The 26,141-nt window shown below is 39.0% G+C and overlaps 1 protein-coding gene across 4 annotated transcripts in view; it reads right to left on the bottom strand.

The window, feature by feature from the left end:
- The window catches only part of tnrc6c2 (trinucleotide repeat containing adaptor 6C2), a 54,372-nt gene extending 36,371 nt beyond the window's left edge, over positions 1–18,001 (bottom strand). For 3 of the 4 annotated variants that reach the window (XM_061983718.1, XM_061983720.1, XM_061983721.1), the window contains exons 1-3: positions 17,326–18,001; positions 5,429–5,529; positions 3,251–3,272 (exon numbers count right to left, since the gene is read on the bottom strand). In XM_061983718.1, coding sequence (XP_061839702.1) covers positions 3,251–3,272; positions 5,429–5,491 — 85 coding nt within the window. In that variant the 5' untranslated portion in view covers positions 5,492–5,529; positions 17,326–18,001. Of the gene's footprint in view, positions 1–3,250; positions 3,273–5,428; positions 5,530–10,570; positions 10,592–17,325 lie in introns of those variants that run through there. The other variant, XM_061983719.1, reaches the window with a different exon arrangement.
- Between the last annotated feature and the right edge of the window lie 8,140 nt (positions 18,002–26,141).

The raw sequence follows: 26,141 nt of genomic DNA, 5'->3' as shown, positions 1-26,141 counted from the left end.
TACCCCAAAAAGAGTGTTTTTCTTTGGTATGTTGAATGTCAGTACCAGTGATCCCAAGGAGGAAAAATGTGGTGACAACTAATAAAATGTAGGAAAGCAGATTAATTCTAAATCTGAACAAAACAGAACTGAAAGTGTCCATATAGGCTAATGGATTTTTAGAGCAGTAAAAAAACGCAAATGCCGTTTCTTTAGACTATCGGTGTTTGAGAATTTGACATATTGCATTGCGGCACTGCAGCACCTGCTTCACAAATAGCTTTTGAGTAGCGTTTTGCTCGGATAGTGCATTTGCATAATTGTGATTCTTGGCAGGTTACAAGCATGCTAAATGCCACCACGGCTCAAATATTTCTGCTTTTCTAAATCGGCAAGGTAAGCACTTGCTTGAAACTATTACATTGAAGACAGGAGTGTGCACATCTTTTAAAAAGATTTAATACGATACATGTGGTTTGACTTTGTGTTCTTCCTGCTCGCTCTCTCACACTGTGTTAGCAATAGTATGCTTTTGTTCTGTTTGAGGAGCCAATGTGAAACAGCCCGACTTGATTGTGATTGCAGTGGTGGTATTGAGAGATTGTGATGAAGCTGTGTGTGTGCATGGAGTGAATAATCAGCATCTCTTTGGAAGTAATGGGGAATAGGACAATGGAGACGGATGGGGGGCCCTGTATCAAAGGTCCACCCTGTGTGTGTGTGTGTATGTGTGTGCGTGCCTGCGCACGGGGGCTGAATAGGGGCAGTATGAGGCCGCCTGCTGGATGGAGCCCTATGCTGGTGCGAAGCTCTATGCCTAATGGGGGGCAAAGAAGTTAATTCCACTGTGCTGGAGCTTTATCTAATTTTCATACATATGAACAAGCTTGGCCGAGATCGATTACCACAAACAAATTGAAATGGTTGGAGACCAAAAAAGGCCTGCAGAGCGGTGAGCAGAAAAAACGTGATGGGGGAAGGCGGCGTGCATCTGTATGTGTCTGTGAATTTCTGAATTTACCGATATGGATGGAAAGACACAAATCCCTTCTGCATACTGATTGCTACCTTCCTACATACACACACACACACACACACACACACACACACACACACACACACACACACACACACACACACACACACGTCTATTCTTTTCTACACATGAAAACAACTCATTCCGGTCAATAATGCCTTCCCTCGAAGAGATACAGAGGTTATGAGCAAAATCAGAGGTAGCTTATTGAGCGATTAGTCAACAAAACAACCCTACTTTCTTTATCATTCTTTCAAAAGAAATAGCCAATCACTTCCTCATCCTGTGTTCCTTTCTCGCTCATTAAACATAACCATAAAATAAATGACCATGCAAAGAGAAATGTTCAATATTTGCACCGTCATTGACTCCAGTTGGATATTTTTGGCAAGTCTTAAGTACTTACTGCCTCATTGTGTTCGACAACCTCTCAACTCCATCACTTCAGTTATGGCCCTACTCACAACTTTAGCTCCATTTTTTTGTCGCTCCAATCAGAATCACCCAATACAGTTAATCTGATCATTAGGAATGGGCGATATGGCCTAAAATCTATATCGCTATATATATTGCTGCCTCCTGCGATAACAATGCAGTATATAATTTAGTATACAAATTATAATAGAGCCATTTCAAAGTGGACTACAAAGGCTCGAAATTTGGCTACTGATGTAAGGGGATTAGTTATAGAAGCATATTGCTTCGTTTACAACTGTATTATTTTCTCAAAACTGTTATTAATAATCTACTTGGTAATTTACTGTTAATAGACGGCTACTTTCTGTTGTTACATGATTCGAGTTACACTTCTGTCAAAATGTAATGAGCTTTTATTATTCTGTATGGATACTTAACATTTGTTTTGGGTAATACTAAAAATTTGGTATCCAAACCAAGCAGTGGCGGTTTAACAATATCAATTAAAATAATTCAATTATTTCTTACTACTGGCTCCGATTTAAATCCTTTGGTTTTTGCCCTTAAAGGCCTAGTGTGTCCTGTAACGTATTTGATGAGTCTGTAAACGATAACAAAAATTCCTTTTTTTTTTGGATAATAAAAAAATATCGATCGTACAATGATGTTATACTTTGTATCGTTACTGTTGGTATCTGTATCGATCTGCCCACCTTCGTTTACATTGAAGAGCTCTAGCTTGCGGTTAATTGTTAGCATATCCTCCTACGGTGTGTTATGTAGCATGTTTAGCTATTCCTTGTCATCAACATGCATTATCACAATATGGCAGTATTGAAAGCTTTGTTGGCCAAATCAATATTTATATTATCTATATCGAGTAACCCAAAGTATCATATTCGTCTTTTTTCAAGATTTTCAAATAAATGAATGAATACAAGCTCAGCACTGTATTTCAACATATCACACGGATAATAACCAACTATAAGAAAAAACTCCTCGTGTATGTTTAAAGCTGAGAGAACTAGCACAACTTTACGGTTGTCAAAAGATTAAGCCGTACTTTGTACTCTAGATATCCATTCATGTACTGCATAGCAGCCATTAATGCATTAAGACTGAAAAGAGTGTCTTAGCTTCTGCTTCTGAATAATAAAAAGGGATTTCCATCTTGTAATCCACGAGCTAAAAGATGGTATTAAAAAAAATCATCAAATTAGGAAGATGTTGGCTTTGTGCAGCGCAGTGGAAGCTGTGATGGAAGGAGGCGGTGATGGGTGCTGGCAACAAAATAGGCAGTTCAGGGGTCAAGACAAGCTCTTATGACATTCAATAAAGTGACACCCAGATGGACACAATGGTGTTAAATATAGGGGTGGATAGCAATCAATCCTAGAAACACTCCAGAATGCTTTATTCGGTTTTCTTTAAAAAATACCATCAAGGGTAAGTGAGGACACTGGATTTTCAGCCTGAGGCATTATAGCTGAATGTCTTTTTTCCCTGTGCTTCTTTTTTTCTCTTTACCACTTCCCCCTTACCCCATTCTACCCACAACACACTCTCTGTTATGTCAGGGTGCCCTCACGCTCCACTGCCTGCTGCTGCGGGCAAACCAGACGTCTCTCTGCATTTCACTCCACTGCATAGTCTCTGCTCTGTGTGTGTGTTTCTGAGACGTTAAGACGTGGGGCACACAGTTGCACATGTGTGCACACACACCCTCACTGTCAGAGGTGCGTGTAAACCCAAAAGGCTGAGTGTAAATGCTATGTGTGGTAACATAGTATTAGGAGGTAAAGAATAACAAGTACTCACCTTTGGTTTTCTGTTCTGTAGCCTGCAGGGGGAAGACAAAAGTGGACTTCCATTAAATAAATATAGAAAGGGTGAAAACTTAACATTCAAATTCAAATGGGTTTTAATATAAAGCTCCAACAAAAAACAATATGGTGTTGGCCCACTTATTGTAGCTGTAACAGTTTCCAAGTCACATTCTGGAACAGCGCTAGTCAACTAAACTGTTCAAGGGGCCACATTCCCGGGAAGCAAAGGATCCGGGGTACGGACTTCTATCCGCACTATTATTTTTATTTTGAGAACAAGCACCCTATGTAGTGCACATTTGTTTTTATTCTATTTCTTTTGATAGTTACAAATACACTGCAGCCCTATGCAAAAATACAAGTGTCCACTGTACAGTGGACAGCCTTTTAAGAGCTTAAAATGTCAATACAAGAATCTGTTTACACTAGTCAAAATTCCTCTCTACAAAAGGAAAGCTCTAGTGTTTTTATTTAGGGCTGTCAAACGAATAAAATATTGAATCGTGATTAATTGCGTTGTTCGTGGTTAGCACAAAAACGCTCTAGTGTTATATCAGGGCTGTCAAACGAATAAAATATTGAATTGCTATTAATTCTATTGTTCATAGTTAACTCAAAATTAATCACAAATAATTGCAGATAGATATAATGTTTCATCATTAGACATAGACAGATGATTTTCAAGTTTCCAATACCAGGACTAGACAATTAGTTTGCTTTAATAAAAAAAATTTTAAACATCAAGCTTTTTTTTTTTTAATTCTATTTTTTTAAACAGCTCAACACAAAAAGACAAACACCCTTTTAATGACAATTGTGAAAATTATCTCCAGTGCATTGGTGTCTTGCCAGATTTTGTATTTTGTAGGAATACAGAATTTTAATTCCTGCTATAGGAGCACTTGCATTCAAAGGAGGAGCTACACTATGTTTAGATACCAGTTTCACGCATTAATAACACAAAATGATGGATCGTTACTTACGATCATGGTTTGATTGTCAAAAATGTTTGGTAATGTAGTCTGATATTTCTACCTGATTAAATGCTTCTGATATTCTGTACATTATGTGTTGTACAAGTTAATAATATGTATTTTATATATGTATATATATATTGTTTTATATATTTTATATTGATATTTATATGTTTTAACTATCTCTATTTAGTAATCAAGTTTAATAGTCAGCCAGCTCATCATTCTATTGTTGAGGACTATCAATCAGAACATGTTATAAAATAATATACACATTATTTCAAAATTCCAGAAAAAGTCCCCCTCTATATTCCTCAACTGATGTACGAGCATCTATTTAGGTAGAAAGATCACTAATAACATTAAAAAACAAAACATTACAATTTTGACAAAGCATTTTGTTACTGTAGTTAGATCAGATGTCCCGCATAGTGCTTTTGTTGTGAAGCGGGAAGTATGGAATTGGTTTGAGAAGAGGTGTTTTGACATATTTTGACGTTGTGACAACAATAAAGAATATAGTTAAGTGACTCTAGAATTCCTGCCGACTGTCTTTCCTTTTTGATGAGCTTTTATGCAAACTTACAAAATCAGTTAGAGTAACAATGTACATTTTATGTTATCAAAGTGAACTAAACTACACCTCTGCAAGAACGCCAGCAGGCAGTTGCTCCAGTGATGACGTTTCACGGCTATCATGAATTAAAAAAAAGTCTTGTCTTGTCGGGAGAATGACTTGTCATGGCTTTGGACCTGGTATTTTCTTAATGGCCATTATTGCTCATTATTTCCTGCTTGAGGCTCATCAGTAAACGGTGAACGCAGCTACATTTTCCACACTACGAGGGTCAGGCGTTAATTGGACTTCAAAAAAATTAGGGCCGCTAAAGAAACTTAGTTACGTTATCACGTTAATTTTGATAGCCCTAGTTTTTATTGCATTTAATTTGCTGCAAAAAAGTTAGTCTTCCCCAAGTTGGAACTCAACTCAAGGGCTAGTACAGTGTATAAAAGCCCTGTTCTGGAACAAGTGGCCTTCCTTAAACTGTTCCTATATAGTTGGAAGTACAGAATTGCACATGTGTCTCAATCTGGTATTTAATTGTCAATTCCAATATGTGCTCACTTCTAAGAATAAAATTAGATTTACTGCATATTTGTAACTTCAATCAATGGAATTACATATTTATTCCTACCTTTTTTTGCGCGTTGTCCTTCTTGATCTTTTCTTCTTGCTTTTTCTTTCTCTTTTCTTCCATCAAATGGTTCTCTTTCTTGTGTTGCTAGCCTCTCTCAGCTGTACAAAAAAAAGGATGACTCAAACATGAGGAAATAATTCCAGTCTTTGATTTGCATTGTTTACTTTTCCACAATAACAATTTAGACAGATTTGACATGTGTATAGATGTAGACATGTGTACCATTGAGGCATACAGTCAGAGCATCTGTGTATGCATTCCAAATATGAATGTTAAGCCTCCTTAAACCCTCCAGGATTTACTTCAAACCGGAGCAGAAGTACAGTGTGTAAGGATTCTTTTTTTTTTTCCATCAACAACACTCACTTCACATGCAAATGTATTTGGCAGGTCCAAGGAACATTCACCTCCCAGCCCATGAAGTGTAATAGGATACAACAAACAAACGAGACAAGCGTAAAAAGGGGAAGTGACAACACAAAAAGACGCATACATGAGATAAGGAGACAGATGAAGAAAGTGAATAGCAAAAGCCATTTGGACAGGAATTCATATGATGAGCAAGATGGCAAAGCGCTGACAGTCCGAGAAGGACCGTGTTAAGTTACAAAGTACGCTGAGATCTTATTGTGGCGGCATGAGTCAAACTTGCTGCATAGCTCGCCTGAAGCCACACAAAGCAAAAATGTTTTGTCTCTGCCCGTAGTTCCTTTGGCTTTGTTTTGGTGACAGCTCCTTTAAACTATTGCAGGCGTGAGTTGAGGACCAGGACTTCAGTGTGCATGTTTGTGAACCATGTGTCTTCATCTCTTTTTGTATCAAATGTATTATACACCTCTGTAAAAAAACATCACTTGTGTACACTATGATGATACTTTGGGGATATCGATATGTTTATTTAATTAGCTTCCTAGTACAGTATAGATAAAACAAAACTTGTAATACCTTAAAAGCGAGTACCAGTAACTAAAACTTTGGGTGGGAAATATGAGTGCACAAATTCTGCAATATTTTACATTATATTAGTAGTCAACTTTTTTTAAATTGGTCTTTTAAGTTAAAAGTAGGCCTGGGCTGTTAATACATTTTGCTGGACGATATATTGTCCCACCAATTATTGCAGATCGATGATAATATCAGCATTATTTTGATACCAAATGAAGCATTAATTTAATCATCATATATAACAATAATGAAAAATAATATTAACATAAATACTAATACCAACCTGAATAATAATTATAATGATAATAACAACAACAACAATCCAAGTAAGTCCTCCATCCATCTACCGCTTGTCCCTCTCGGGTGTTTGGAGCCTAACCCAGCAGCACTTGGGCGGAAGGCGGGGTATACCCTTGACAAGTCGCCACCTCATCGCAGGGCCAACATAGATATACAACAGTCACACTAACATTCACACAATAGGGTCAATTTGGTGTTGCCAATCAACCTATCCCCAGGTGCATGTCTTTGGAGGTGGGAGGAAGCCGGAGTACCCGGAGGGAACCCACACAGTCATGGGGAGAACATACAAACTCCACACAGAAAGAACCTGAGCCTGGGGATTGAACTCAGGAACTTTTTATTGTGAGACACATGCACTTACCCCTGTTTCACCGTGCTGCCCGCAAGTAGTCCCTTTAAACGCAATGTACTTTGGACTTTCCATTAGTGTTTTTCACCATTGCTTATCCCAATAAGTAAACAAACAAAAATGTAATTGGCTCGGAATCTCAGTTCGCAAAAATAAATGTAATATTGCACATTTTGAAGTGCAGTTTTTTTCCCCATTTGGAAAAACTGGGTTGGATGTTTTCTTTTTTGTAGCTGCCACTTTCGAACAAATTGTGCATACTTGCTCGTTCATCCGTGGTGCTCACTCGCTTAAAGGCCAAATATTCCCACAACAGACATTTGCCTTTGCAATAATCTTTTTTTATCCTAATTTTTGTTACTTTGCAGTGCTTCTCTCTAGCGACTAGTGAGGCCCTCTGTTCATGCATTCTGTGTGTGTAAGTTATCGGTCCTGCCTCCACCCATCAAGACAAAGATTGTGGATGACTGACAAGTGGATTCACTCCTTCATTTAATTCTGCTATTTAATAAACACGTTCAGGTGTTATCAAGTTCATTTTCACGGTCATTTAAGGTTAAGCATGTTTAAAGAGGGTTTTTGTTTTTATGTTACCAATAATGTAACCCAGGGGTTACCTTATTTTTACACTTAAAGAAAAATATTGACAATTTACGCAGGAAGTCTAGTCAGTTTAAAATTATTTTACATTAGCATGAAACCAAGAAGAAGGCAGTGGTATATAAACTGATTTGTGCCCGCGACTGACGCTGCATAGCAAGCATAAGAGGTCGGAGGTCAGACTAATCTCCGGGAGAATAGTCAATAGCAAATTAGCAATGCTAATGATGGAAGAAGATAAGGCAAAGAAGGTCATTTTAACAATGTGAAATGCAGCCAAATGCTAGAAATTGATTTGTGACACACAGCAAAGCAGCTCAGCTCCCTTTAGTATTCACTAATTTAACATTTGGTAGAAAACTTTCCACCCAATCTGCTGGAAATTTCTGCCACATCCCGGTTGACACATTCCATCATTTCTATCCCGGTTGACACATTCCATCATTTCCATCCCCATGCTGTCAATCACTGTTCCACTGCCAGTTCCAATCACTACATATTTTAAATCATATGCTGCTTCGAATACAGCTTTGCCACTTTCAATATGCTGCTATTGCAAAAATAAACTGTGGCACACGTCAGAGAAAACTACTGGATTTTATTGAGGGTGTTTTTCTTTTAAATGCGGCAGTAGGGACAGCTGGCTTTTTAGCTGACAAAGTAAAAACCTAGGCCTCACATATAATACCTGTCTATCTGACTCTACCTCAGTACTGCTGACACAAGTATCTCATCAGTGGTGACCCAGTATTGTGCCCTATACAACAAACTAAGGGACTGAATCCAATTGACATATTTGTTTATATATAAGAAATGTTTTGCCCAAAGGAGCTCCCAATATGTTCAAAGCACAGCTACAATGAAGAAGGAATGCAGGAATTATGAGGTCACAGACTCAAAGAAAAAGAGGGAGAGCTTGACGAAGAAAGACGACGCGGGGGATGTGTATCTGGTGCCTGTCTTTCGGTTATAGATGCATGGAGGGTGTAGGCGAAAGAGAATGGGGTGGGCAGACTAGGCGGGGGGAAACAGGCGGAGGATGAAAACAGGCGGAGGATGAAAGCAGACGCAGAACAACAGTAATAAGAACGACAGCCGCCGGAGAACCAGACATGGCTATAAAGGAGACTAGGCTTGAAGTTGGAAAGAGAATCCTCACTGGAGCACTGGCAGACAGGGAGAGAGTCAGCAGAGTAAGGACGGGAAACACAGAAAGATTTACGTGCCTTGACTACTAATAACCATAGGAATATGGGGGAAAAGATTGCCGTATGAAAAGAAACAGTGCATAAAATAGTGCCGCTAAGAGATGCCGAGCCGTGAAGGAGAAGACAAAGAAAATTTAAAAACGCTAAGACGCCGAAAAGAATACACAATGCTTCACATGGTAACGGTTCGGGAAGAGCACAGTCTTAGTGGTGAAGCAATATGATCTGGACATAGCTACACAATGTGGGAAAGCTATCGCCACCACTCTTACCATTTATCTAAGCCAGTCATTCCTGTGGGTTACAAAAAAGCCACAAGAGTCTCTGGAGGATTATTATTAACGGACATGGAACAGGATCAGTGCTTACCTTATTGCATTTTTACTTCTATACGGAGTAATATGGGTGGTTATTAACTCAGCATGGTGATGTTGGGGTGACTGAAACAAGCCTGTAAATTCCAGCAGCAAGGTTGTTGTGCTTCAAACACTGTTAACCAAGAATTCTACACCTACCAGCTTGGTCATCAACTGGTGTGTGCAAACAAACACAAACATGCTTCACTTCTGCTCGACTGGGCTTGATCAATTAAATGTGCCAGTGAAACTTGTGGATGCTGGGATTTGTTGACTGACTTAAGAGTGGTGATGAAGGAAAAAGCCAGAGCAGGGGAATAAAGTATAAGATAGAGATAGCGAGAGAGTTATGGAATGGTTCTATAAATAACAGCTTTGAGGTTTGCCTCGGCAAAACGAGCTCGCAGTGTGTTTGCTGAGGAAGCAGCCGAGTCGATCTGAAACTTTAACACGGTGACAGCTCATTAAGAAAGAAAACAGCACGGGATCGAGCAGGAATACTTGCTCGCAGATGCCATGACTTTTTCAATTGTCGACTGAAGTCAATGAGCTGTCAAGCAACATATTCTTGATTGCTTTGTGTTTGTCTATGCAGGACGGCACATATTCTGCACATGCTTGCATATTTTAATATTTCAATTATTTGTATTAAGATATTGCAATTTGCATTGTCCATCAAAGGGAGACAACAAAAACATATTTTACACCTATGGTAACTTGAAAAGACTACAACTAAAGCACATACTTTTTGCTAGAAGACCAAACTAGTTGAGACTGCATCAATAATGTCCCTGCTGGTTACAGCCAAGTAGGGCAGTCCATTTTGCAGATAATCAGATTTCAATTCCACAGAATCAACCAAGAGCAACAAATTTGATCATGTTGTTTATCCATATTGCAATGACTCACATTCCCTTTATATGTATTAACCTCTCATTAGGCCTGGGCCGATATTCGATAAGTCAATTAACAGACAATAAATTAAAATTAAAGTTGATAAGTATTCCAGCATCGATAAATCGCCATGTGCATACATTCAAGATCATCCACGCGTTTTGTCGCTTTAGTGGCTATGCACGTTTGGACCATAGCGGAATGAAAAGAAGGGGGTGAATTGTCTTGTCCTCATTAAGTGTCTTTGACTCGTTGTGCAGCGATGCGGGCCCGCTAGCATCACACAGAGCAACTAGTTAACATGCAGCAGCTAACATGGACAGAATTATCACAAAACCAAATACCACCGCACCAATATGGGAATATTTCAGTTTAAACCCTTGGAACAAGATGAGCCGATCAACACTCACATTCGGCCAGTTTGCCGAATGTGCGCGACTACAACACCCATTTGGAAAACAACCACTCAACAGTCCACACTCACTTCGTGTTTGGTGAAGAAGCCAGGTCTCTGTAAACAAAAACAGTGCAAAATAGTGTGAGCATACAGAAAGTGCGGTTAAATACATCGCCAAAGACATGCTGTTATAAAACTAGCATCTGTCAAACTTAATTTTGTTTTGCATAGGACTTTTAATACATATGTTTAAATTGTAGTGTGTATATTGTTACTTTGCACTTTTGTTTAAGAAGGTCCTAAGTTGATCGTCAGTTAATGTGCAACTCTACCTCTCCCTGCATGTTCAATATTGAAGTGCAACTTTGTTTGTCAATACTTTATTTAGCCATTTCATTTATTGTTATGGTATATGTTGTGTACATATGAGCCACCTCCAATCCCCTCCTTAAAATTGTAATTTTATTCAAGTGCAAACTTTCACTTACAAGGTATATTTAATTGTTTTTGTTTATTTTATTTAACTTGAAGATTTAAAAATGTTCATTCCAGTTACAATGCTAAAATACACACGAAATACAAGTTCATTGCACTTGAAAGGATATACATGCATTACTATGTATTATCATTAAATCAATGGTTAATTTGGTCTCATAAAAATAAAAATGGCAATATCGTTTATCGGCAATAGTTCGTAGGTCAATATATCGTCAAGCCAAATTTGTTATCAACCCAGGCCTACCTCTCAAACACATTATCACATAAAAGTCAAGAGTAGGACCAGACATACACATTCTGTTACTTAACTTGTTTATAATGAGTATATCATGGTAGGCCTGATAGTGTAAAAACTGTCAGAATCACGAGAGCCAAACTACACACAAAGATGACAAACCAGATGTTCACCAAGACGATTGAGAATAATCCACTGGAATAGATTTATCAAGGTTACATTGGCACAGCTTCCTGACACTGCATGCACCAAAATGTCAGTCAACAACTCAGAAGTTGACAATGGTGTCAGCAATAACAAAGACCACACAGAAGATGGATCAGAGTGTGCCCGTTGGGATGCAGTTTTAGTTCACTGTGCTGATGTTGGCAACAAAGCAAACAGTAAACAATCTGTCTAAATCAAATTCTGAGCGTAAAACCAGCTGTTGTATACTAGTGCTAGTTACATGGCTTTAACTGTGGGCTTTGGACGTGCTGTAGGGCTCAAGGCACGTTACATAATGAGTAAGGCTGTCCAATGTTTGTTGGGGAGTGAAGAAGAGAACATTTAAATTGGATGCGCTGCATATTCCCCGTCAGCTTCAATGTGATGCCATTCGCCTTCCCACCGTGTTTCTTCAATTAGCCAACATGGAGGCGAGGGAGGGAACAGGGCCCCCCCAAATAAACCTCCGCACAGTGAACATTCCCCTGGAGCCACGCCAGGACTCACAGGCAAGCAGCTTGCCAGGTTTTCCCTCCTTACCCTCCCCCTATTCAAAGCTGACCTGGCGTACCCCTGCTGGGGCCCCCCTAAACCCTGCCCCCTCCATTGGCACACACGTTGAGGAAGACGTAAAACAGACGCCAAGACTAAACTATATTTTAAACTTCTACAGAAGAGAAATGTTACATTTAGGTACAGTACAACCATCTATAAAATGATGTTAAAAGTAAATATATTCAAAGTCACATACACATTTACAGGGATGTTTCCCTTTGAGGGAAAAAAAGGAAGATTTCTATCAGCACAAAGTGCTGCCACGTAGAACCCAAAATACAATTTTGAAAATCAAGACAGCATTTCCTGCAATTGGGTGCATTTCTACACGATATTTTACTTTTGGGTTTATTCTCATCCAGCAAACTCTTTTGGCTATCTTTTTGACACTTACATGTCCCATGTAATGCACCAAATATTGTTTAGGTTTTTTTTTTATCAGATCACGACAAAATAATGATAAAATCCACAACTATCAACAAATTTACACTAAATTAACACCAACATAGCTACCGTATTTTCCGGACAATAAGCCTCTAACAAACATACATCACTGAAAGGTGGACAACATATTTTTAAAACATGCATTTTAATTATATCCTAACAATGATTAAAGTCCCAATTTTTCCAGTGATTATTCATTTATATCTTTTTAAACATAACATATTTCATTTATGCTGATCAAGCAGAAGATACACCAAAAGACAAATAATGTAACTGTTTATCTTAATTTTGCACTTTAAATTTCCGTTTATATTTATTATAAAGAACAAATGAACATGCTTAGGAGATTTCATGAAATTATTATCACTTTACCAGCTAATGCATAGTTTGTCTTCTGAATATAAACCAGCTCCTTGTGTTTTGATCAAGCAACATGATCTTCGAGAGTAACATGGCCATGTTTCCCATAATTGATTTCCTTGGGGCAAATCTTACTTTTCGCAAAGCCAGGTTTATCAATCTTGTCAAAAACAAGACTTAGTAGTGTTTTATCAATAGTTTTTAAAGACAAGGCCAGCGCCAGGGATTTTTAACTCTTGCATCAATTTTCGTAACTTCAGTCTGCCAGTTATTTTTTGCCATGTTTATCCCTTGTTTACAATGAGCTCGAAATCTCGCTTACTACCGTAACACTTTTGATAAGGACGTTAAACATTATTCAAGTCTGTCTGCCTGTCTGGGGCATCATCGCCATCAGTCATCAAAACAAGAATGGCGGATACCTATGGAGGTCGAGAACAGTTAGAACAAACGCCACGAGACAATATCACAAAGCCAAAACACGACAACTTTCAGCTACAGCACAATTGCAAAAGCCACAACAAATAAACGCCAAAATACAATAAATAAAACTGTAAACACATTTTTAAGCCACAAAAGATGGGAGAGACACAACGGAAGTAACAGCGCAGCAAGTTTTGCCAACAAACCGACTTCCTGAGGGGGAAAGTTGAAAACGGTGTAATGAACATAGGGCTGGGCGAAATGGCCTTTTTTTATATCTCGATATTTTTAGGCCATGTCACGATACACAATATATATCTCGATATTTTGCCTTAGCCTTGAATGAACACTTGATGCATGTAATCACACCAGTATGATGATTCTATGTGTCTACATTAAAACATTCTTGTTCATACTGCATTAATATATGCTCATTTCAAACTTTCATGCAGAGAGGGAAATCCCAACTAAGTCAATTGACCAAAAGTGTATTTATTAAACAGTTATTAAGCAGTGGCACAAACATTCATGTCATTTCAAAACAGAAAGTGCAAGATTGCCAGAGACATTTTAAAACAAGCTATTAGTGCACTTTTGTGCATGATGTCACTAAGATGACATATCGAAACAAGACTAGTGCACTTTTTGTACAGAACGCAACTACAATAGTTTAAAACAAATAAAGTGCACATTATCATAATGTCCACATCACACTAAACTGGCATCCATTCCTTCTGCCCCAACATTTGAAAATAGCCACGCACAAACTAGAGAACAAGGTTAATGGCTTTTGGCAGCCACAAATTGAATCCAGTTGATACCGCTGTCAATGAAGCCCCACTGACTGGAGCAGCATCCTGCAGTGATGTTAAGCATCTTCTCTCTCATGTCTGTGCCAGTTGTGTGAAAGGCTTCATAATCACAGGCTCAGTGACCACCACGATCAGTCCTGGGACAAGGTCAATGACGGGGGTGAAAGGGGATAGACCACATAAGCCACTTTTCCGAAGCACAACTAAGTGGGATTTACTAAAGCCAACAAAAAAGTCTGACATGGGACTGAAAGAACTTGTTGTTCATTGGAACTTAGAGCCTTGTAGTAAAGTGACTAAGTATGTCAAACATACAAAAACTTAAGAGTTGTGGGATAGCGTGACACAAAGCAAGCACGTCTGATCGAACTTCCTTTGTTGACAATGTAGTAGGAAGGACTGCAACCTAATGACCAGACATGCAGCAGTGGATTATCTGTAAAAGGTCAGATAACCCTGGAAGTGGGGAATGCACCGATAAAGGACTGCAGATAAAAAAAATAAAAAATAAATCATGCTCAGCCGACAGCACCTACTGTGCTGCCAAAAAATCAATAGAATACAATATTGAGACTGAGCTTATTTTAAACTCAAACATCTTAAATGCACATTTGCATGTGTTGGCACAGATTGATTAATTAATCTGTGCTCTCCTGCTGGATAGTTTACAAATTCCCACAGAAGGCAACATAACAAGAGCAAGTATTTATTTACTCCTCCGACAAATTTGTTGGATTTACAAAAATGAAACATTGCTCAGAGAGTACCAAGAGGATTGCCCTGAATTTAATTCCCGAGACCCAAGGACTCCAGACTAGGATGCTTTTGATTTAAGTTTCCTTAAATTAATGATAAATTATTCAATTAGTTGTTGTTTTGGGAGACGTCCTCATTGCACTGGTACCTCAACTTAAGAGTGCTCCAAATTAAGCGTGTTTTAAGATAAGAGCGGTCTCTCGGCTAATTGTTATGCTTTTAATTGCAAACAAAAATGTGAGTTAAAGGCATCCCCGCCATTATTTGGCGTAGCAAATGCCACCAAAATGTCTGGTCCTACTTGCTCGCATTAGCGAGAAATAATAATAAATAAATAATTATTTTCTTTGCAAATGTGAGAAACAAAAAGTACTGCAAAAATAGACTAGCTATTAATCTGTCAATCCTTTTTGTGTACAGGCGAGGTTTCCCGTGTTGAGTCTAATTAAGCAGCAGGCTCATCTCCTGGTGGTGGCCTTCCTTAAATTTCAGCCTTGCAAAATAAAAAAAATTACCAAACTTTGTTTTTCAACCATTGGAAGGAAGAAAGTAAGTGTGAAGGACAGTGCTGAGAAGAAGCAGATTATATTAATTGAATTAAAGAACAACATCAACAAAAACATGACAACGTGTGTAGTCGATTTGGTGAAGGAGTTGGAATGTAGCACTGCAAGTCTGCATTTATCCATTGAAATATGGAAAAGCTGCTCTTGGTGGGTTTGACAGAGAAGCAGCTGCAAGCAGATACTGTAGAAGTCCACCCTCTAAAGTAAATACTTTACATTATTATTACACTAAAGTATTTCATAAAACTACTGCAGTTGCTTGTAGTATATCCTATTGTATTGTTTTTTTCATACAATATTTTTCATCCAAAGGTTTGCTTTTATTTTTAACAGGCATGTTACATGTTAAAATTGGCCTCTTTTTGAGTACCGATCATTGATTAAATTGATTTTAATTTTTTTCAATACATTACGTTGATTTAAGATACAAATGTTTTGAGTTAAGAGCTCTGTTACAGAACCAAATCTCATAAATTGATATGCCACTGTATTGAAGAATACTAGATTATATTAGTTTACAATGTGTACTGCAGCTCAACCTCTAATGTCATAGCTGATGACATATTGTTTAAACGAGATCGACCCAACAGTCCATTTTGTTGTAATTGTTTCATGACGCAACATTAGTCAACAACATTCGAGACAATTCTTAAAGATCAATGATGCCCACCCCTGTATAAACAATCGGGACATAATGGTAAAAACACCAGCAGGAGAAAAAAAACAAGAAAAGAAAAGCTGACAAGTAAATAATGCTCTGCAAACTGGAATTTCATGTTTCACACCAATCATTAAAAATGCCGTAAAAAGGGAGGACTGACATACTATAAAGATCCTATGGCAGCCACGGCCGCTAAATTTAAGCGGCGATCATTAATCATAAAAGCAGACGGATTTTATCTACCTGGGCGGCCCGCTCAAACAGACGTGCAGGCTTAAAAGCCAGACTGTAAGGAACCTACATTACAGACTCCCTCTCCTTAACAAGCTTTGGCTCCATCTCCTCCCACTACTCCCTGACAGCCTCTGCAACATCTTTTCACAGCCACCGCTTTTATGTCCTGCTCCTCAAGCCTTTGCAAAAGACCGGGTGGCAGTTGAGACAGGAGGACACTTGACCATCGGGGGGAGGTTTGGGGGGAGTAGTGTGTATGGAGGGGTCTATGAACCGGTTGGGGCCACCTCATGACCCGATTAGCAAGAATAGGGCATGGACCCTTGAGCTTGGTGAAAAAATTCCTGCACATGACTATTAAACGAAGCAAGAAAAAATACCCATGCACATGTACTGAATGTGTGCGACCCGCTTCTCACACAAATGTTTCCATTTCTTCACGCCACTGGGCCACTGGTGTGTGACAATTGAGATAAGACAGTTCTGACAGAACATGACAGAGGAGTGGGGGATGGGTGAAATTGAACAGGAAATTATGTACTTCAATTAAGACATGCAGAAGAGATATCAAAGGCCGTATTTAACCCTCGGAATTGGGAACTTGAACACAGGGAAACGGGGGAAGCAATGTTTTACTAATGTACTTGTGTCTAGTGGAATGCATGCACAAGATACTCGGTGCTGCAAAATATAACCATGCATTTTCCATGCACAAGATACTCGGTGCTGCAAAATATAACCATGCATTTTCCATAAAATATGAAGCCTAATATTATGCTATTTCGGTCAATGGCCAGCTATAGTAATCCTTTCTGCATGCATGTGGAAGTCTCACATGTACCGTGCGTTCCAACCCAACTCCCACCAATCACGGCAGAGTTGTGATGTAACGCAAAAGTTTCACGTCAAGTACCTTGGAGAACACATCTAATGCTCATGAAATGAGTGATGCATGGCGTAAAAAAAAAGTCACATTCAGCATCATGCATGTGTAATTTCTGCAGGATAGCAACATTGGAATACACAACAAAATGGTTTACAAATTGAGAATGCTTACAGTGTTTAGAAATACAAATGAAATGCAACGTTACCTTGCATTAACCATGGCTTTGGCAGCTTGAAATCATGCCCCCGGTGTCCTCTGCAAAGTTACCCGTAAAGCGACGACGACTCGGCAGCTTCGTCGACGACCGCCGTAGCAGCTTGGTGACCGGATGGCGAGGTAAACAACGACCCCTCTTCAGTCACTTATACCAAAAACACAATATTATAATGTATAGCTGGGGGGGGGGGGACATGTAAACAAAAAAAAGCACTTGTCCAAAATATGAAATGCTAAAACGTCATATGCGATACAGGAAAGGGGCGGGGAAGGGGGCGAAGCGCAGCCAGCAACCACAACAAAAATAAACGATGCGGATAAAAACGGCCGTTGAAAGCCGGATAAATTGTTGGAGCCAACGTTAGCTGCTAGAGGTTAAACAAAAACAATTATGGCGCAGTTTGTTGTCCGTGTTAGCAAACGGCCGTCCGAAAGCCAGCCGGCTAACTAGGTTTAAAGTGCTAAAAAAAGAAAGGTTTAGCTCGCCAGCGGAACGACTTGTGACGCGCCGGCTACCGGAAATGCAAAGTGAGAAGCGACTCCGGTAAAATACATTCTGTGTGGGTCCAGACGGCGGAGAGCACAGTCATGGTAGGCGTTCAGTAAGCTCTCGGCGTCAGTGGTCTCGCAGCCATTTTGATCCGACTAGCAAACACCGCAGTGTCGCTTCTCTCCACCCCCGGAGAGCAGACAGACTAGGAAGCGGCTTTAGAAACGTCATTCAGTACCATCCAATCAGAAGACGCAACATAACTCCGCCCCCTGGTTTGAGGCCCGCCCCCCAAAAACACTTGAGTATGGCCAAGCAGCACAGATTACATGGGTGGATGCGGTACAGTAGTGTATTTATCTAAAAGGACAAGCGGTATAAAATGGATGGATGGATGGTATGCATGTATGTATTCTGAAACCAACCAACACTCTCTAACTCCGACATTTTTTTAAGTGAGAGCTACTTTTACAGAATCATTTTAGTAACATTTATTCTCATAATTTATTTTAAACCGAACAAAGTGAATACGCCTGTGTTGTCAGAACATGAACAATACGTTGTTATCGACATTTATTACAACGTTTTTTTCATCTGCAATTTGTATTTCAGGGCAGCACGGTGAGACAGGGGTTAGTGCATGTGCCTCGCAATAAAAAGGTCATGGGTTCGATCCTGGGCTCGGGGTCTTTCTGTGTGGAGTTTGCATGTTCTCCCCATGACTGCGTGGGTTCCTCCCACCTCCAAAGACATGCACCTGGGGATAGGTTGATTGGCAACACTAAATTGGCCCTAGTGCAGTGGTTCTTAACCTTGTTGGAGGTACCGAACCCCACCAGTTTCATATGCGCATTCACCGAACCCTTCTTTAGTGAAAAATAAAATGGTTTTTTTTTTCAAATTCAAGACAAAGTTATGTTTTTGGTAACACTTTAGTAAGGGGAACATATTATAAGTAACAAAGACTTATTTTAGAGTTTGGACACTAGGGGAACATATTCTAAGTAATAAAGACTTAATTTAGAGTTATTTGGTTAGGGTTAGGGTCAGGGTTAGTGGGTTAGGGTTATAATAAGGCCAGGCCGAATAAGGCATTAATAAGTACTTAATAATGACTAGTTAAGAGCCAATATGTTACTAATTTGCATGTTAATAAGCAACTAATTAATGGTGAATATGTTCCCCATACTAAAGTGTTACCATGTTTTTTTTACTGGTGCATAAAATGAACCGTGCATGAACATCACCTTGTTCAAACAACAAAACCAACACAGTGCATAAACTCACAACAAACTACACACCTGCAAATCAGTCAGCTGTTGCCGTATCCATAATACGCCGATAGGGAGAATTTTTTATTTACACGATGAGTCGGGTGTGTTTTGACCTCCGCCGAACCCCTGAGGCCGACTCACCGAACCCCTAGGGTTCAATAGTGTGTGAATGTTGTCTGTCTATCTGTGTTGGCCCTGCGATGAGGTGGCGGCTTGTCCAGGGTGTACTCCGCCTACCGCCCGAATGCAGCTGAGATAGGCTCCGGCACCCCCCGCGACCCTGAAAGGGACAAGCGGTAGAAAATGGATTTCAAGTTACAGTAATCCCTCGCTTATTGCTGTTCATTGGTTCCAGGCATGACAAGCAAATTTCCACAAAGTAGGAATCATTAATTATAAATCAAATGTTTTCATAACTAGCTGTTTGAACTATCTTCAAAATAAAAATGTGTAACATTATGAAAGCCCTCTAGACATTAAATAACACAATTCAGTCACCTTGACACTAGGATACGCTTAAAAAATGTAAATAATAAAATCTGCAATAATTGAATGAATACATTATTGCAGATTTTATTATGAATACATAATAAAATCTGCAATAATTGAATGAATACATTTTTTCATGTAGGGCAAAAAAAATCCACACAGAGAATTTCATTCTTATTTTCATTTACATGGAAAGATAGCAAATAGATAATGCTAATACCAATGTAGTATTGCACTGTGTATCACCAGATACTGTCAAGACTTTAATATATTTTTGAGATACTTATCATGCTTACAAATCCCACACAGTAGCACCGCTATCACTTACACTACTTTTACATACCGACATACGCCTTTGTGGTGTTGGTTGGTCCACATTTGTTATCACCACAAGGCGCTGTTGATGGCGGGAAAATGAACATAGTTAGCCCTTCTGAGTCAGATGTGAAGAAACATAATAATGACTGCTAATGGATGTCTGCGTAAATAGACAAATGCTGCCTAAAAAACTAAAATTTCCCTGCCTTTTGATGTGAATATGACATAATATGTTTGTGTAACAAGACATTGTGTAGTACCATTTGTGAGATTGTTATTGGCCTTTCACTAGATTGCATTGCTAAAGTGTCAAAAGAGACATCAAATATAATAACAACCATAAGTAATCAATAATAATAGCAATCCCTTGTTTATTGCTGTTAATTGGTTCCAGACATTGATTGATTTCAACGAAGTAGGAATAATTAATTATAAACTGAATATTTTCCTAGCCATAGCATAATAAATGGTTTAGTACTTTCTAAATAGATTTTTCAACCTTGTTGGCATGAAATAACACCCTTTAGTCAACTATTTTAACCCAGTATAGAGTAATGCTGCCTGAGGCTTAGCCAATCAGAGGCCACGATACTGAGCAGCGTGCTCTGATTGGTTTGGTCTCATCTAGTGAACAATACTACTGTGTTATTGACATTTTATTTTAGTTAGACATTTTTATGCTTGGAAATGCTTAATTTAGGACCAAAAAATTGTAGAGCATGCTTAAAAAAAAGTGGAAAATCTGCAACATTTGAAGCGCGATGTGGCGAGGGCTGACCGTATTAATTAAATACAAGAAAGTATGTAAAGTTTGTGAATAATTGTAATTTCCCTCACCGCGTCCTTACAGTTATGGTATGCAACATAATATAATTAAATAATTCAATTTGTTCAATCATGCACTTTATTCAGCAGAGTTTCAACTCTTCTCTTATAGTTTTTCTACCCGGCTTTTGTCAAGAATGTCTTGATCAGGTGTTGTGCAAAGACCTGGGGGCGATAATTCCTGCCTATTCACGGCATGATGGATGAGGTCGCCCTTCTGCTCCCTGGATCGCGTCTGCACACATCCCGGAGAAAGAAAATGTGGCCCCTGTCCATTCTCTGCACTCCTTTCTCATGGAAATGACTGCTCTGTGTGCAGACTATACACACACACACACACACACACACACACACACACACACACACACACACACACACACACACACACACACACACACACACACACACACACGCACACACTGAGTGCAGTGGGAACAGGTCAAAGTTGCGGTCTACAAAGGCGAAGGCTGACCAGTGAGAACTTGCTTAGAAAAGCTGAGGTCTCCTACACACTACGAGACTACTAAAGAGAAAGCCAGGGGCCCTAAAGTTTTTTTTTTCTTGCTGTGTTTCAAGGCAAGATGCCCAAAGCTTTTCAGACATCCATAGCCAACAGAATAGAGAAAAGCAGATGTTCCGTACGCGGGGTTAACAAGGGTGAGAGCAGAGGGGAATGTCTTCAGAAAAAAAATGCCTCAAGGTTTATGTAGTTTATTCTGGGGTTCATGCAAACCACTTCAACTATGTTGTACCAGAAACCTTTCAGCTGGTAACATCAATCTAGCACTTGTTACATTCTTAATAAATGTGTGCCTACATTAAATTGTTGGTCAGATCACCTAAGGAAGGGGATGGAAATGTATGTACGACGGGGCTGTGCAATTGGCAGCCTGGGGCCAGATCCGGCCCAGGAATGACACCATACCGGCCCCCCAAGTTCAGGACAGACAAACATTTTTGCAGCAAATTCCTAAAAACAATGCTCCTAAACACAGTGGCAGATCCTTGCATTGACATTGTAACTTTGCTAGCAAACATAGAACCCTAAGGTCCAAACTTGTGATTAACATATCTGAGGCGTACCTCAAGGCACTCCTTTAAGTCCACTTCTTTTTGGCAGTTACACATTTGTTTTGTAATGTGATTTATGTTGCTTGTTTAATCTAAATGCAATCAGTAGTCATTTGTTCAACTTCTTTAGTCCCACTAGTGGTGTTCCTAAAGGTTTCATTTGTTCATCATTTGGGCTATTCAACTTGCAGTGAGGCCCGCGAGTTCAGTTCAAACATACTTTTGAGAGGCTCACATTTTTGCAGTGGATTTGCGGGTCGCAGTTGTCTCAGGAACGTTTGCACATTTATGTTTTAATCATGGTAAATATATATATATATATATATATATATATATATATATATATATATATATATATATATATATATATATATATATATATATATATAAATTATTGAACAATTTATTTACCATGAATTAGTATAATACATGCAATAAATTAAATCCTAGGTTTATTAAAAATGTATTAAAATCATTTGCAAACAATATATATTTTTAATAAGAAAATTGACATTAAAATGTAGTATATTTGAATATCATGGTTTCCAACATCTTAATGTCATTAAAGATAGCTTATTTCGACTGGCAACATTTCTGGATATACTGTATGCTCCCATTGTTATTGCAATGTTGCATTCATGTTGCGTGTATGTACAACTTATTCTATCAATACATTTTTATATGATACAAAGTAGTAAATAGTGCCAGAGTTGCGAGCGTGATCCTTTACATTGTGATCAAATGTGTGTGTTGTTGTTAATTGTTCAAGCACTGTACTTCATAAGGAATGATGTGGGTTATTTTGTCTAAACCAAGGATGTCCAAACTTTTTCTACAATGAGCTGCATACTGAAAATTCAAAGCATGCGGTAGAATTTTTTTTGGTAAAAAGAATAAATAAATAAAGAGAAAAACAGATATTATTGATAAATCGTTGTGAAATTCCCGACGGTTTATATTACCATTTCAAATCATATTTATTGCAAAACGGTGATTATTGCGCTTCAATAAACTCATCCCATGGTGATACTGCTTACTTCCAGGAGAAGCAGCTAGCGCGCTGGTCACTAACTAGCACAATCTGACTGCTTTATAATATGTATAAGTACCTTTTGAGCTATACCATGATAATAATGATAACCATGATAATTTTAGTCACAATAACCGTGATAAGAAATCCTTAAAAGACCAAACTTTGAGTCAGCTTTGTGTTATAGGTGAAACAACTTAAATACTATTAGCTATTAGTAAGGGTGCTAAAAAAAAAACATTCACGTCCAAATCACAATTCTTTAATTGAGATTCTAAATTGATTCATAATTTTTGAGAATCAATTGAAAAATAATAATAAAAGAAAAAAAAACCTATTTAATCTGAACACTTTTTGTAATTTTTTGTTGCATTTTTCAAAATAATTGTTTGGATTAAAAACATCAATTCATATTGATATTATTATATTGATACGGTTGCCTTTATTAATTTTTGGTTTTCATTTTTTCAATATTGTTTTGTCTTCACAATTGCTTTCTATCCTAATATTGTAAAACTATTTTCTTTTATTAAATAGATTAACCTTCTGTGGTTTTTCAAAATAACATTTTAATAATACATTTCTAAAAACACGTTTATTTCAGGCCAACACTGAGCGTATGCTGTAAGTTGTTTTGAAAATATTTTATGATTTTTTTTTATATCCCAAAAAATATATATCGAGAACCGTGTTGAATCGAGAATTGATTCTGAATCAAGTTGTCACCCCAAGAATCAGAATAGAATCAAATCATGGGATGCCCAAAGAGTCCCACCTTAAGTTATTGGTAACAACATCTCAGCTTTGTCTCTTCATAGTACATCTTTTTTCTTACATTTTTACCGTTTCTAAACATTTGTATTCATTTATTTATCTAGCCTTTGGAGATGTATCTTATGTTTCAATTTAAAAAAAATTAAACATAAACTAATAGGAACAGTGTCATTTTACTGTTCCAGCATTCACTGTAAGTTTTTACTCATCCTCTCCGTCTATTCCTTTAGGAGCCTCTCTAATGTTTCTTTGACTCTACCAATTTCCCTAATTGCTTTCACATTTAGGCAGGCTGCTGACAGACGTAAGCCGATTAGAGAGATTTGCCAGACATTCTCATGAAATAAAGTTCACTCACGTCTTCCTCTTGAAGACAAAGCGCTGCTTCACTCTATTTTTTTTTTAGAATGCTAGACTCTTTTTTTTGATTATTCTAAACCTGCTGCCGAAGTCTGTGCTCATTCTCAGCAGCATGCACGTGCATCCACCAAACCACAGAGTTGCAGACAACACTGGTCTCATATTGCAGAAGCACACTCTCAGCTTTATCTCATGCATATTTAACGCGCATGCTCCGTGTCTTCGTTTTGTCATTTAAACACATTTCCCACAGGGGGAAGTTTCTCTACCCAGAAACATTAATAATCACAGACGCTCATAAAACAGAACCAGGACAATTGCACAAAAAAAATCCTGAGAGTCTCTGCTTTTGTTCAAGTCAAAATGTATATCACTGAAGACCAGCTTTAGGCTTATTCTGTTGCAGGCTGATCTTGGTTTTGATGCACTCTTTTCATTGTAAACAGTGGACATTGATAGATTTCTAAACATTCTTTGATTGCTATGCACAAGAACAGTGGCAGCATAATCATAGATGTGATTTATTTTCTTAAAAACAGCACATTCCTGGCTAGTGCTCCAACACCCAGCCAAACGAGCCCAGATAAATGCATCTGAAAGGTCTTTTGATGTAAAAATAAAGCAGCGACGAGAAGACAAAAGACAAAAAACACCCAAATAGTCATACAAGTGTGAAATAATTCAAGCGTGCTGTGTAAACAAGACAGATACAATAATTAACGTGCAGGAAGAGCATCCTGAGTCACCACAGCTGACTGTTTAAGTCCCCTCTTTTGCTACCTGTGTGTTTTTTGTGTGATCGTTGCGGCTTAAAGTTTCCAAATGTTTTTAATTTATTACAAACAATTGTCATATCAACTAGAAATGACATATTAATCATATACAAACCAAAGTATTACGAAGCATAGCAAAACCCTCAAAACACTCTGTATTCTTATACTGTTCAATAATTCTTCCGTATCTAACCTACTGTGGAGAGGTTTGGGGGCAATAATTACATCAACACAATATATCCACTCATCACCCAGCAGAAAAAAAGCAATAAGGGTCATTCACAAAGCAAGATATAAGGATCACACTAATTATTTATTTAAGGTCTATTCAGGTGTACTGGAGAGGAGGCTATGCCGGATAGTCGAACCTTGGATTCAGGAGGAACAGTGTGGTTTTCGTCCTGGTCGTGGAACTGTGGACCAGCTCTATACTCTCGGCAGGGTCCTTGAGGGTGCATGGGAGTTTGCCCAACCAGTCTACATGTGCTTTGTGGACTTGGTGAAGGCATTCGACGTGTCCCTCGGGAAGTGCTGTGGGGAGTGCTCAGAGAGTATGGGGTATCGGACTGTCTGATTGTGGCGGTCGCTCACTGTACGATCAGTGTCAGAGCTTGGTCCGCACTGCCGGCACTAAGTCGGACACGTTTCCAGTGAGGGTTGGACTCCGCCAAGGCTGCCCTTTGTCACCGATTCTGTTCATAACTTTTATGGACAGAATTTCTAGGCGCAGTCAAGGCGTTGAGGGGATCCGGTTTGGTGGCTGCAAGATTAGGTCTCTGCTTTTTGCAGATGATGTGGTCCTGATGGCTTCATCTGGCCAGGATCTTCAGCTCTCACTGGATCGGTTCGCAGTCGAGTGTGAAGCGACTGGGATGAGAATCAGCACCTCCAAGTCCGAGTCCATGGTTCTCGCCCGGAAAAGGGTGGAGTGCCATCTCCGGGTTGGGGAGGAGACTCTGCCCCAACCGGAGGAGTTCAAGTACCTCGGAGTCTTGTTCACGAGTGAGGGAACAGTGGATCGTGAGATCGACAGGCGGATCGGTGCGGCGTCTTTAGTAATGCAAACGCTGTATCGATCCGTTGTGGTGAAGAAGGAGCTGAGCCGGAAGGCAAAGCTCTCAATTTACCGGTCGATCTACGTTCCCATCCTCACCTATGGTCATGATCTTTGGGTCATGACCGAAAGGACAAGATCACGGGTACAAGCGGCTGAAATGAGTTTCCTCCGCCGGATGGCAGGGCTCTCCCTTAGAGATAGGGTGAGAAGCTCTGCCATCCGGGGGTAGCTCAAAGTAAAGCCGCTGCTCCTCCACATCGAGAGGAGCCAGATGAGGTGGTTCGGGCATCTTGTCAGGAGGCCACCCGAACGCCTCCCTAGGGAGGTGTTTAGGGCACGTCCGA

Source organism: Nerophis lumbriciformis, linkage group LG25, assembly GCF_033978685.3.
Source record: "Nerophis lumbriciformis linkage group LG25, RoL_Nlum_v2.1, whole genome shotgun sequence".
Lineage (NCBI taxonomy): Eukaryota > Metazoa > Chordata > Actinopteri > Syngnathiformes > Syngnathidae > Nerophis > Nerophis lumbriciformis.
The sequence above is the reverse complement of the archived record's forward strand: the minus strand, read 5'-3'. Positions and strand labels throughout refer to the sequence as shown.